This window comes from Pongo abelii, chromosome 4 (assembly GCF_028885655.2).
Source record: "Pongo abelii isolate AG06213 chromosome 4, NHGRI_mPonAbe1-v2.0_pri, whole genome shotgun sequence".
NCBI lineage: Eukaryota > Metazoa > Chordata > Mammalia > Primates > Hominidae > Pongo > Pongo abelii.
In genome coordinates this window covers 91607209-91621028 of record NC_071989.2, presented here as the reverse complement: position 1 = coordinate 91621028, position 13820 = coordinate 91607209, and the positions used below count along the sequence as shown (strand labels likewise).

At 35.5% G+C, this 13820-nt stretch overlaps 1 protein-coding gene across 6 annotated transcripts in view; it reads left to right on the top strand.

Annotated features, from left to right (window-relative positions):
• Nucleotides 1–13820, top strand: part of EDIL3 (EGF like repeats and discoidin domains 3) — a 447876-nt gene that overhangs the window by 349487 nt on the left and 84569 nt on the right. For 2 of the 6 annotated variants that reach the window (XM_063723895.1, XM_063723894.1), the window contains one exon: nt 4272–6183. In XM_063723895.1, coding sequence (XP_063579965.1) covers nt 4272–4436 — 165 coding nt within the window. In that variant the 3' untranslated portion in view covers nt 4437–6183. 6 annotated transcript variants of the gene reach the window in all.

The window sequence follows — 13820 nt, the reverse complement described above, 5'->3', positions numbered from 1 at the left end:
GAAAAGAGAATCCCAGCACCTTTCGCTGTTTCTAAGCTCACTGCTCACATTAATGGACAACTTTTAATTCATCTGTCAGATCATACTAATCAACAAGAGGCAGAGAATGACAAATAATTTTTTTTTTAATTCATGGTGAAAGACTTTGTTTTAGAAAAGTCTATCCACTATTTGGGGATCGTTTTGTTTGTTCAGCCATGGAAGTTTACAGAAACATAACCATGGAATTACAGTGTTCTTCCCATTATTCAACTCTTAGGGAAAAAAAATGCAACAGGAAAATACAGCATTTAAGAGTGTTTGCTTATAAGTAACGTCATTAATTAAAATGCTAATAAGATTTAAATATGGAAAGTATAAAGTCTCTTTAGGAAGTTTCATTCTTTGTTTTTTTTTTAAAAAAATACTGAAATCTGTTTATATATCGCATAAATATATTCACTTTCCAGGTGGTTTTTAAAAATGGGTCGAATAAATGCAAAACATATTAGAGAAATCTGTTTTATTTTGTAGTATTTTCTTTATGATTTGAAAACAGTTTACCTACTTTTTTATGTCTCCAAAATAAAGTAGAAGCAATTTTCTAACCAAAAATGAGTAAATCAAACTTACTATTTTTTCTGCTGGTAAACAAAATGTGCATAGAACTACAAAGAAAATGGGGAGATGAGCAATAGCATTAAAGTTACCAATTAATGCTTTTTAGGACACAGCTTTATTTAGGAACTTTCAGGTCCAATCATAGTAGCTCAGTAGGGAGAAAGAAGGGAATATCCCAGCCCAAGATAATGAGTGAGTGTGGGCCACTTCATACGCATAGGGTGCATTTGTGCAAAAGTGCTCTTTCCTCTGGTGTATCAGTGATGCTGGGGCATACCTTGATATGAGTGCAGCCCAGGATGCTTTTCAGTCAGTCTCATCCTCTCAGCTGGGTACCCTTATGCAAACACAACCCATACAGCCTTGCAGCGCAGCCCTGAAGTTACCTCTTGTGAGGCCCTGGCAGTTGGGAAGTGGAGCACAGTAAATGCCTCCTGCTTCACATTTAGCTTGATCTGTTTTTGAATGAGATGGCGCTCACTTAGAGGAGCTGAGGAAAGCAGAATCTTCTTGGCCAACCCTGTCACCTTCTCTGTCCAAAACATTGATCTTTTACTTGACAAGCAGAAACTAAACATAGGAAAGAGAAAAATTTGGTTTAATACGAATACAGTGACTATTAAAACTCAGCAGCTCTAAATGAGAACAGTTCTCTCACAGAGCTAAGATTTTACAATTTTGCAATTGTATTGTGCTAGAATCCCTCAAGTCTCTAGTGACTTGTTGAATCACCTCTATATCAATGCTCAATGCGGGACTTCTTAAAATTCCCACCTGCTTGAGGTTTGTTGGCAGAGGCGACAAGGTACTACTGGGCTTCAACAAAATGTCTTAAAATATGCTGTTTAGAAAGGTTTGACTTTGCTTTTTAGAAAGGTTCAACTTTGTCACTAACTTATCGTAAGCCCTCGGGCAAAAGATCTGTCTTTTCTGGAGCACAGTTTTCTTATTTTCAAAGCGAAAAGGATATCACACAAATGGAAACAAATATGACTGTCTTTCTTATTGATACTTGCCAGGAATCCAGAGAAAGAGAGTATGGTGTCTACAGTTGTGCATTAAGACCTTAAATCTTATTAAGATCTAATCTAGATACAGTGCAGAATAATCCTTCATAGTGAGAAGCACTGAATCTGCCCATACCTGCCCCAAGAACCAGACATGCCGTGTTCCCCGTTGCCATCCCTAGAAGAGACAGGTCTCCTGGATGTTCAGCATCATTACACATCATCATTCAGGTTAATCAGGAGGGAATGGCACAAATAGTGATCACTGGTTCTCATTTCAATGATTTTGTTACACTATCCTATGAGATTTTTAACCAAACTTGCACGTTTGCAATATAACTCAGTATCACTTACCACTCATGCAACAGATGTTTATCACATGAATTCTAGGACCAGATTCTGGTGTCCAGAAATGAAGACAGAAGAATAGTTTCCTGCCCTTAAAAAGTTTATAGCCAATAAACACAGAGCTATAAACAAGAAATAAAATAAAAATGTATATACTAGTACATTAGTAGACTTACTTAGAACATATACCAGAGATCTGGTCTGAGAATTCTGAAAGATATACTGAGAAAGGATATTTGAGCAGAAACCTAAAATATGATCAGGATTTAGTTGTGTCTACAAGTGGGAATAGGAAGATTGAGTTAAAAAATAAGTTCCAGAAAAAACTTATGTGAAGTCCAAGAAGTAAAAGAAAGTATAACATGTTTGAGAAACTGAAAGAAGTTTAGTTTCTTACAATTTGATAGGAACTTTTGTTACATTAACCCACATACTCCGTATACCATTTTAAATAAAGTGATAGCATAATAGTAAAATGAAATGTAGAATATTAATACAATAGTTATACCAATGAGTGACCGCATTTCAAGAAATATTCACATAACTATTTAGAGTGGATTAAATGAATCTAATTTTAAGGGATCACCATTATTTTTAAAAATGCAACTGGTTTTATTGCTTAATCCACTAGCTAAAAAAGTTTAAAATACATTATTTAATATTAAAACTGAAAAGTTTGTGTAATAAGAATTGGAAAGAAGGGAAATGAAATTATGATCCTACCATGAGAAAACTGAATTAATCAGCAGGATCTTTGCTAAGATTTAGTCATTATAATGACATAAAGATGAACTTTGCTCCCTGGTACTGCTAAAGTTGCATCAAGTCTAGAATAAAAAGCTTTATTCATATATATATATATACTCCAATGAATTATTTTTACTAGGACTAATGCTAGTGAGAATTCTGATGTGGAATTCAGTTTAATCATTCCCAAAGTCGTATTACCTTGAAAAACATTCTAAGTTTTTAATCTCAATTAAAAAAAAATCAGTATGGTCTTACAGTCTATGACAAAAAATATCCCAGAAAAATTTATTTAAGATAAATCATTATAAAATTTGTCTTCCAAAAGTCCAAATACTAGAAGAAATTTACTCACTTAGGCCTACAGGATTTATACCGTGAGACTTGATATCAGTAACATGGCCAGCCTGGCTTAGACTAGAGAAAACGTATCTCCCAGGGGTGAGGAGGTAAAATACCAAACTAAATCCAAATTACTGCAATTCAAATTTCTAGCTCTGCATTTTACTATCCTTATTAGCTGGATCTATGAATTCACCACCCCAGGACTCCTCATCTTAAAAAATGGAGCCAACATTACCTCAAGGGATTATTGTAGAACTGAAATAAGATGGCATCTATGAAAGGTGTGACCATACTGCCAGGCTCATAACCAGTGAATGAACACCCTCCCTTGTCTTTTTCCCCACTTGGATACGGTAGGTAAAATTATAGCAAGGGCCATTCTAAGATGGGTTGAAGACAGACTTGTTTTTTGCAGTGTCTACTATGTAGAGTTGACTGTGATATAGTGATTATTTTTATGACTATACTGAAGGAAGCCTAGCCTACTGTTGGATAAAGTTTCCATTAATCTAGAATAACCGCATCACTAATTTCCACCTAAAATGTGGACAAAATAAAAAAAAATCACAGACAGCATATCCTTCAGTCTTTGAGAAAAATCAAAGCTTAGTTTAATTTTTTAAATAAAAACTGTGGAATGAGAAAGGAGTGGCATTCTTTTCTCAATGAAATGATTGCATCTAATTTTGTTGTGTGCATCTGTGTTTGTGTTTAATGGCAAGTGTAATTATGCACCTGCAATATGTGGCTCTTCTAATTTTAGTAAAATTGATGCAACTATTTAGGAAATACATAACAAATTACTCTTTTAAAATGAGTAAATTTGAATGCCAAAGCCTTTTTATCTACCAAAATTTTGGTCTTCTAATTACATGCAGTAGCTACACACAGATATTATGTCCACCAGTTCAATCTGGAGTTTTTCCTGTGGGCTCAGAATCTTGCCCTGCTGTCTGCTGGATTGATCACAGCCACTGGCCAGCTAGTGCCCCCTATTCCCTCCCTGAAGAGTTTCCTATCTTTGTTGTCTGAACTATCATATTAAAATGTAACGTCACATACAACTCAGAGTCCAGATCACTAACTTAATATATCCCACAGAGTATAACTATCGGGTGATAGCTGGCAGCTCACAGAGAAGTGTGTCAGAACTCCAGAAACACCAGATTCTTTGAATTTCTTTTCCAAATCTTTTCTTTTTTCCTCTTTTTTTTTTTTTTATAGAGACAAGATCTGGCTCTGTCACCCAGGTTGGAGTACAATGGCAGGATCTTGGCTCACTGCAACCTCCGCCTCCTGGGCCCAGACCATCCTCCCACCTCAGTCTCACAAGGAGCTGGGACTACAGGCGTGTGCCACCACACCCAGCTAATTTTATTGTTCTTTTAGGTAGAGACGGTGTTTTGTCATGCTGGTCTTGAACTCCTGAGCTCAAGCAATCTGGCTGCCTTGGCCTCCCAAAATGCTGGGATTACAGGCATGAGCCACTATGCCTGGCCTAGTATTTTAATATCTTTGAATTCTATGTGTCTTGTAGATTGTCTAGAACAATTTTGAAGTTACATTAGAAAAAAAATTTAAGTATGGGAAAGATGAAGAAAATAAATTACTAATCCTCAATGGTCAAGTGATTTGATTTCTCTTATGTAAAGTTATTTTCTTGATCAGGAAATAATCAAGTTGAAATTAATGACCAAATTAGCAAGGGGCAGAACCATGCAACATGCAAGTAGTAGAGAAAGCATAGGAGTTAGCAGTTATCATCTCCAGAGAAGCATCCTACACTGGAATAATGGATAAGAGAAGCATCCTACACTGGAATAGTGGATCAGAGAAGCAAATTATATACATGGAGAGAGTCTGAAGGACAACTTGGAAACTCCTTGATGGGTATACCTGCTGGGCTGACAGCCAGAAGACTTGAAAATATGGCCTTTGAAACTAACAGAGGGGCCATTCAAACCTGAGGACCCTGAAGCTCTACCATGCCTTGGTGAGCATGCCCAAGGCCAAACTTCTTGGAAGTCCCTGAGCACTGCTGGATGTTACATTTGCACATCTTCTCAACCACTCTCCAGTCATATAGAGCACATTTCAAAATATTTTATTTTTGATGGGAGAAACATAACAGCATATTGGCAAATATTGCCAAATATTGGTAGCAAATGATATCATGTATAATTCTGAAAGTGTAAGGCATACTTTAAAAAGTCCCATTAGTAATCACCATATCACAAAGTAGCAGTGGCCGAAGGTCATGTTAATATTATTTTTTCTGTTTCTTCAGATTTTCCTGGATGTTTCAGAACAGTGCTTGAAAATGAAAGCTTTTCTTCCGAACTATTATTGGCATTAACAAAATTTTGCTATGTCTACATAAGCTGTGTGACTCAGAAATTAAGGCAAATATTTAAAAACCTGACTGGAAACTTAGTTTATTTTAAAAAAAGAATGTGATGATTCAAATTCCTCTTATATTTGCTCCGTATGCCAGTTCACCAATTTAAGATCTAATTCTCCTATTTCACCTATTGAAACCTATTTTTCATGCAAAACTCTCAATTAACTCAGAAATACCAGTTGTCAAATAAGATTTAATAGTTCTATTTTATGAATAGTTTTAATTTTAAAATGAGCACTAACATTAAACTTAGTATGTGGTTTTATGATTTAGTTGTTTGGATTTTTAAGGAAATGCCACATATGTTTTAAAGACCAAGCAAGTTTTAAAGGTTATGCCAGTGGATTACAAGAATTGCCATTATAATTATGTTCAATATGGAAGAGAATGTTAATTGATCTTATTGGAGTGATCCTATTAAAGGTTTTGGGTTTAATTAAACAGTAGTTGTGTTTAATTCATTTCAGATAAAACTTTATTTTTAATTAAATGGGGAATGGCATTTAGCAATCTTACCTGAATTCTTTTCTGAGAAGCTCTTCCATAAGAAAATGAAAACACTGATTTTGTCCTGTCTCAAGAACAGGTATGCTTTTCAAATACTGCTTTTGTGCTTCTCTTCATTATGGCTCATGGAGCCTTCAACGAGATTCTGTGCTAACATATCCAGCATGTTGGAAATTACACTGAAATCCCTCTGTATTATTTCAAGTTATTAAAAAAGCTTTTGTGTCATTTTTAGTTAGAGCTTGTCTGGTGTCTTTGTCAGTTTTGGCTGCTATAACAAAGATACTACAGACTGAGTGACTTAAAAAAAGGAAATTTACTTTTCACTCTTCTAGATCCTAGAAAACCTGAGATCAGAGTGCCAGCATGGTAGGGTTCTGGTGAGGACACTCTTCGTGGTTCCTAGATGACCATCTTCTTGATGTGTCCTCACATGGTAGACAGCAGAGAAAGAGGAAGCTCTCGTGTCTCTTCTTACATGGATACCAGTTCCATTCATGAAGACTCCACATTCATGACCGAATTACCTTCCAAAGAAAACTAAGCATTTAGTCCTTAACATGGTAATAAGTGTTGCATGAGTAGATTTACCAACTAAGTCACAGCCACAAAAATGTATCCAAAATTTGTCTGAAAATACAATTTTCTAAAGTAAAAAATTATTATCCATCTTTTTGAATTTAGCAAAATTTCTTAATGCCAAAACATCCAGTCAAAGCTTGAAAAATATGTGTCAAACAATTACTTGTTTCATATTTTTAAAAATCAGCTTAGTGTATTACTATTTGTTACCGTTATGGGCTGAATTGTGTCAACCCAAAATTTATATGTTTAAGTCCTAACCCCAACTATCTCAGAATGTGATTATATTTTGAGATAGCATCTTTAAAGAGGTAATTGGGGTAAAATGATGTCATAAGGTTAAGCCCAAGTCTAATATGACCGGTGTCCTTAAAAGAAGAGGAGATTAGGACACAGACACCCACACAGGAAAGACCATGTGAAGACATGGAGAGAAGATGGCCATTCACAAGCCAGTAACAGGCCTGAGAAGAAACCAACCTTGGCAACACCTTGATCTTGGACTACCAGCCTCCATCCAGCACTGTAAGAAAAAAAAAATGTTGTTTTTTTAAGCCAAGGAGTTGGTGGCACTTTGTTATGGCAGCCCTAGCACACTGGTACAATGACTGACTCTAGTCAAGCATACAGAAGTGTACTGAAGCCAGAAGACGTGGGAGAATCTGAAAATGGTCGAGGTTGTGTGAGAAGATGAGAGGAGAAGGCAGTCAGGAGGTGTAGGCTAACACCACTCACTAGGCCGTGATTGCTTCCCAGCCCTTAGGTCCCCTGTGAGTCTGCTATTATAGAATTCAGAATTGGTATCCTAGTGTTTCTTTATGAATAGAACCTGGAGAGGACAGAAAATGCTGCCTAGTTTATGGGAAAACCAAATTCCAGAGGCTGAAAATGTATAGCATTGCAGCAAAATCTGTCAGTTACTTTAAGATACACATTTAAATTAGTATGTTTGAAATTCTTCTATATTATGACAGTATAAATACCGCCCTAGGAATAAACAGAAATTCAGTATACATGTTCTATTCAGTATACATGTTCTTGTGCTATTTATCATATCCCAACTGTATCTTGGAAAATTGCTTTGCTTAGTAGACAAGACATTTTTAGAATAACTCCTGATGCATTTACTCCTTAAGGAACACCATTTAACCTCATGTTTAATGTTTGTGAAGTAAAGGTTATGAGGATGAACATGAAAAAAATGTAGATCAATGCTTTGATCTTTCTGAGAAACGTAATTTTTAAAGAACTTACTTATGTTTTAGATACGCAAAGATATGTGTAATTATAAAGTGTGCTACATAGGAGATTTAAAAACCACTTCTGAACTAAAAGTGCACAAATAAACACAAAATATAAACAAAAATATCTTTGTACCATAACTAGTGGTGCACTGCATTTATCTTTTTGCCTGAAAATTACATCATTGTTTTAGAAAGGGACTTTTAGGTCATTCAAATCCAAGTAAGACCTGATGTTTGGAGTCATTTAAGCATAACCTTTATAGATATGTGATCATCAAGCTAGTACCCAGATAATTTCAATCAGATAACTCCATTCATTGCTGGATTATTCTAATTATTAGATTTATCTTCCTTAAACAAAGTTTTTCTGAGTTTCTTGCCACTTTCTTGTACTTGCTTTTGAAATAGGATATGGTATCCTTAGCAAACTTATTTATCTTTCCCTGGGTGCAATTTTTTTAATAGATCTTTTAAAGTGTTGTCTCCAGAATTGAATACAATGCTCCATAAATGTTCCAATCATTTTGAGTAGAGTGCCCTGTGAGGAAGTCCCTGCCTCTGACTTGTAGACACAGACTTTAATTAATGCAGCCTGCCATAATAGAAGTTTTTCTTGCTGTTATTTCAGTATTATCAGCTTAATCTTAACCCTTTTGAGGGTTAAATTTCTCAAAATGAATGTATAACTTAGCCTTATGAAAGTTTAATACTCCCTTTGATAAAAGCATTGAGGGAATTTTCATTTTTATGCTTTTATTTCTATTATTTTTCATGGAAGGTAAATATGTATATATCTACATTTAGGACTTCAATATAGATGGATTGTATTAGTTCTTTTTCACACTGCTGATAAGACATACTCGAGACTGAGCAATTTACAAAATAAAGAGGTTTAATGGACTTAGAGTTCCACATGGCTCGGGAGGCCTCACAATCATGGCGGAAGGCAAGGAGGAGCAAGTCATGTTTTACATGGATGGCAGCAAGCAAAGAGAGAGAACTTGTGCAGGGGAACTCCTCTTTATTTGTTTTGTTTTGTTTTGTTTTGTTTTTGAGATGGAGTCTCCCTCTGTCCCCCAGGCTGGAGTGCAGTGGCGCAATCGGCTCACTGCAAGCTCCACCTCCCAGGTTCACGCCATTCTCTTGCTTCAGCCTCCGGAGTAGCTGGGACTACAGGCACCTGCCACCATGCCTGGCTAATTTTTTGTATTTTTAGTAGAGATAGGATTTCACCATGTTAGCCAGGATGGTCTTGATCTCCTGACCTTGTGATCTACCTGCCTCAGCCTCCCAAAGTGCTGGGATTACAGGCATGAGCCACCACACCCAGCCGGAACTCCTCTTTATAAAACTATTAGATCTTGTGAGATTTATTCACTGTTATGAGAACAGCATGGGAAAGACTTGCCCCCATGATTCAATTACCTCCCACCCGGTCCCTCCCACAACACGTGGGAATTCAAGATGAAATTTGGGTGGGGACACAGCCAAACCATATCATGAATCTTATTCAAGTTTAAAATTGTACAAAACAATAGTATATATACTAGTATATCTATGTATATATATTTAAGACTCCATGTTTACATGAATATATATATGTGTGTGACTATATTTTACACACATATACATACATATATGTGTTTGTATGTTTAGAGTATCAGAAAACTTTGGACTTTTTTTGAAGTTTAAACATTTTCTGATAAAGTATCCATTGATTATGTCATGTGTTTGTGTGTGTCTGTGTGTATGTGTGTATAATTTCACTTAATTTTCAGAATAGTCTTAGATAAAGTAAATTTTTTGAAACTGAGGGTCAGATAAAGAGCTTACTCAAGGCCACATGACTAATGTATGGTAGAATCAAGATTTAAGTTTACATGTCTGATTTTAAATCATATTGTCTTTTCAATAATAACTCACTACGTTTCCTGAAAGCAAGATTTAGGAACCATTGAAAGATTTTAAGTCAAAGGGTGACATGGTTAGATTTGCAACCCAGAATGATTACTCTGGCTACTATTTGAAGAATGGACTTGGAGGATGAAGACATGACAGGAGGACCAGTTAGGAAGATACTATAAAGGCAGATGGGAAAGAATAAGCCCCTGAGTGAAGCAAGGACAGTAGGAATAGGCAGGAAATAAATGGGGGAGGGAATTACATGATAAAATTGATAGTCCTGCATGGATAGTAGTGTATGAGGCCGATTATTACATTTCACAATGCAGTCACCAAAAAAAGAAATCTTAATTTAAGAGAAAACATGGAGGATTATTCTAGGGACACTGGAGTTCATATAAAACATAGTAGTAGAAATGCCCAGGAGTCAGTCTTAAGTGAATTCAATGTTGTCCACAGTTCAGGAAAGAGTCCTGAAATACTTTCAGGAAAGGTTAAATTCCTCAAAGAAAACATACAGCATGGAAACAAGAGGCCCAAGGGTCAGGGGCACCAATGTTACAAAGTGTCTTCAGGATCTACCCTTTTTATTTCACTTCAGATTTTTTTTTTTTTGAGTTCAGACTCATATTGCCTCTGCAATATCATTTATACTAATTACACTATCAGTTCTTTACCACTTCCCTCTCTCATCCCACTCCCTGCTGTCTATCCTGTATAACAAGCACTTGGCTACCAGATCAATTATCTCACTGATCAGCGTGCTCAGATTCCCTTTCCAAGTGTCCCTATTTTTCCAAATTTACATTTCAAGGCTATCTCATAAGAATTTTACACTTAATAAAATAAAATAAAATAAAAATGGATGGTGTCCCATAAAAAGCACTAGACATTTCCATCTCCATCTTTGGATTATGCTATACCTTCCAGAAGGGATGCCAACTAGTACATGAAAACTATCTAGAAACACAGATAGGACCAAGCTTCCCTTCTCTGAATTCTTATAGCATATGTTTGAAGACTGGTGTGTTTGTAATCTCTCTCTGCAACTCAAATGTTTTGAACACTTGTGATGCACCACAGATTCTTACAGGGGGATAAACATTAATGAGATATAGATTACCCTTTTGGAGCTTATACTTCAGTAGTATTTTAACTTGTAGACACTCTTATAGTAAGCGACACATACTGTTCTCCATGGTAATGTCTTTATATTGTATATAACATAGCTAATGTAATCTAGCTTGAGCTCAAAGGACACCAGAGCTAAAGCAAGATATGTCCCTTTGTATTTACTTATTTCTTTATTTATTGAGACAGGGTCTCAGCCCACCACCCAGGCTGGAGTGCAGTGGCACCACCACAACTTACTGTAGACTCTGCCTCTTGGGCTTAGGTGATCCTCCCACCTCAGCCTCCCAAGTAGCTCAGAGTACAGGTGCATGTCACCATACCTGGCTAATTTTTTATATTTTTTATTTTTTTAAGTACAGACGGGTTTTGCCATGTTTCCAGGCTGGTCTCAAACTCCTGAGCTCAAGCTATCTGCCTGCCTTGGTTTCCCAAAGTGCTGGACAAGATACATTCTTACATGAGACATTTTGAGCCTAATGAAGATAAGGCCTGGTTTTTCTATTTAAGAACTTAGTAGATGATGTATCAAAATAGTTGCAATTATTTAAATGATTTGAAGCAGATTTTATTTAGTACATGGTGAAAATTACTGTTGGAAATAATCAAGTGAAAAGAAGACTGGCTTTGACTAAATCCAGAGATAGCAAAATTTTGTACTGACTAAATATTAAAAGAATAATCAAATATTTTGAAAAAAGTTAGACCTAATAAATTTAATCCAAGAAAATTGAACTTGATAGAAATGCCCAGAAGAAAAATGCAGAGACAGAAGGTTAAATAATAAAACTCCATGAAAAAAAATGATGACTGAACTGAATCTCTGTTGTAAAATTGAAACATAGAATAAATAATTTTATGAAGATAAAAAAGAAAGACGGAGAATGATGAATCATCATTCTCAGTAAACTATCGCAAGAACAAAAAACCAAACACCGCATATTCTCACTCATAGGTGGGAATTGAACAATGAGAACACATGGACACAGGAAGGGGAACATCACACTTCAGGGACTGTTGTGGGTTGGGGGGAGGGGGGAGGGATAACATTGGGAGATATACCTAATGCTAGATGACGAGTTGGTGGGTGCAGTGCACCAGCATGGCACATGTATACATATGTAACTTACTGCACATTGGGCACATGTACCATAAAACCTAAAGTATAATAATAATAATAATAATAATAATTACAATAAAAGAAAAAAAAAAAAAAAAAAAAAAAAGAAACCCACTTTTGAAACAGCCTGAGTCCACATGATTCAGGTGCCTGTTGTAGAACTGAGAATTCTCTGAATTAACTTCTGAGTAGGATGCAATGTTTATTAAAGGATCTGTAATAAAAAAAAAAAAAAAGAACTAGATTCATTTTACTTGGAAAGATATATTTTTTGTCCTCAAATATGATACATAAAATTATAAAACAGAAAAAAAAAAAAAAAAAAAAAAAAAAAAAAAAAGAAAAATAACACATGATCTCACTTATATATGGAACTAAAAAAAATTTAACCCAAAGAAGTAGAGAGTAGAATAGTGGTTACTAGGCATTGGAGGTGGGTGGAGATTTGGGGAAATGTTTGTGAAAGGAGACAAAATTTTGCTTGGTTAGGAGGAATAATTTCAAGAGATATACTTTACAACATAGTGACTATAATAAATGACAATATATTTTTAAAATCACTCAGAAAATAGATTTTAAGTGCTTTTACCAAAAAATGATAAGTATCTGAGGTCATACATACATAATTAACTCAAGCCGTTTCACAGTGTATATGTATGTAATGTAAAACATTGTTTTGTACACAATAAATGAAAATATAATTTCAATTTGTCAATTAAAAACAAAACAAATATTATAAATAAAAAAAAAAAAAAAAAAAAAGAAAGACGGAAACAAATATTCTGTGAAAAGGAAATTGATTAAATAATTAAACTGGCTCAGTGCAATTTGCTTCAGAAAATGCTCTTTTCATAAAGCATCAATGTTAGCATAATTCTAATGAAATAGTGAGATTTAAAATGTCTGTGGGATCAAAACAGAAATCTTGTATTCTCCAACAGTGGTGTCCTACAAAAGTCAGTGTGCATGTGAATTACCTGGACATCTTGTTAAAATGCAGATTCTGAGTCAGTACATCCTTTAGTGAGATCATCTTGGATATTCCTGGAGTGAGAAAGAAATCCATATATTCTGCATTTCTAACCAGGCCCCAGGTCATGCCAATGCTGCCCATCCAGAGACCACACGTTGAGTAGCAAGGTAATAGAATTTTTTTTTATGAAACCAAATTTATGTCATATTTTTTCAGACAAGAAGCCCAAACCCAATGAGCCATTGTTCAGTCCCAATTAATTCCTTTAAGAAAATGTGATTTGCCCATTTTTAGTGATGTGGCAAAGGCTGCAAGGAACACACTTTAAACTCACTGTGGCAAAGGCCCACTCTTGTGTGTACATGGTTTTAGAGTATCCCCTAAAATAATATCCTATTACATATAATCATATTACATACAATAATGATGCCAAATATTTGCCTAATACATTATGCTGGCATAATTGCTTTCATATAATATATCTTTGATTCTGTTGGCAAGTGCATGACTTCAGTAGCATGGGTGCATAGAGGGAGTACTAGAAGCAGAGCAGTGGACCCCAACCTTTTTGGTACCAGGGACCGATTTAATGGAAGACAATTTTTCCACAGACTGGGTTGGGAATAGTTTCAGGATGATTCAAGTGCATTACATTTATTTTGCACTATATTTTTATTATTATTACATTGTAATATATAATGAAATAATTATACAACACACCATAATATAGAGTCAGTGGGAGCCCTGAGCTTGTTTTCCTGCCACTAGACAGTTTTATCTGGGGGTGATGGGAGATAGTGACAGTCTGATGATCTGCTGATCTGACAGGAGGTGGAGCTCAGGCAGTAATGGGAGTGATGTGGAGTGGCTATAAATACAGATGAAGCTTTGCTCCCTTGCCTGCCATTCACAT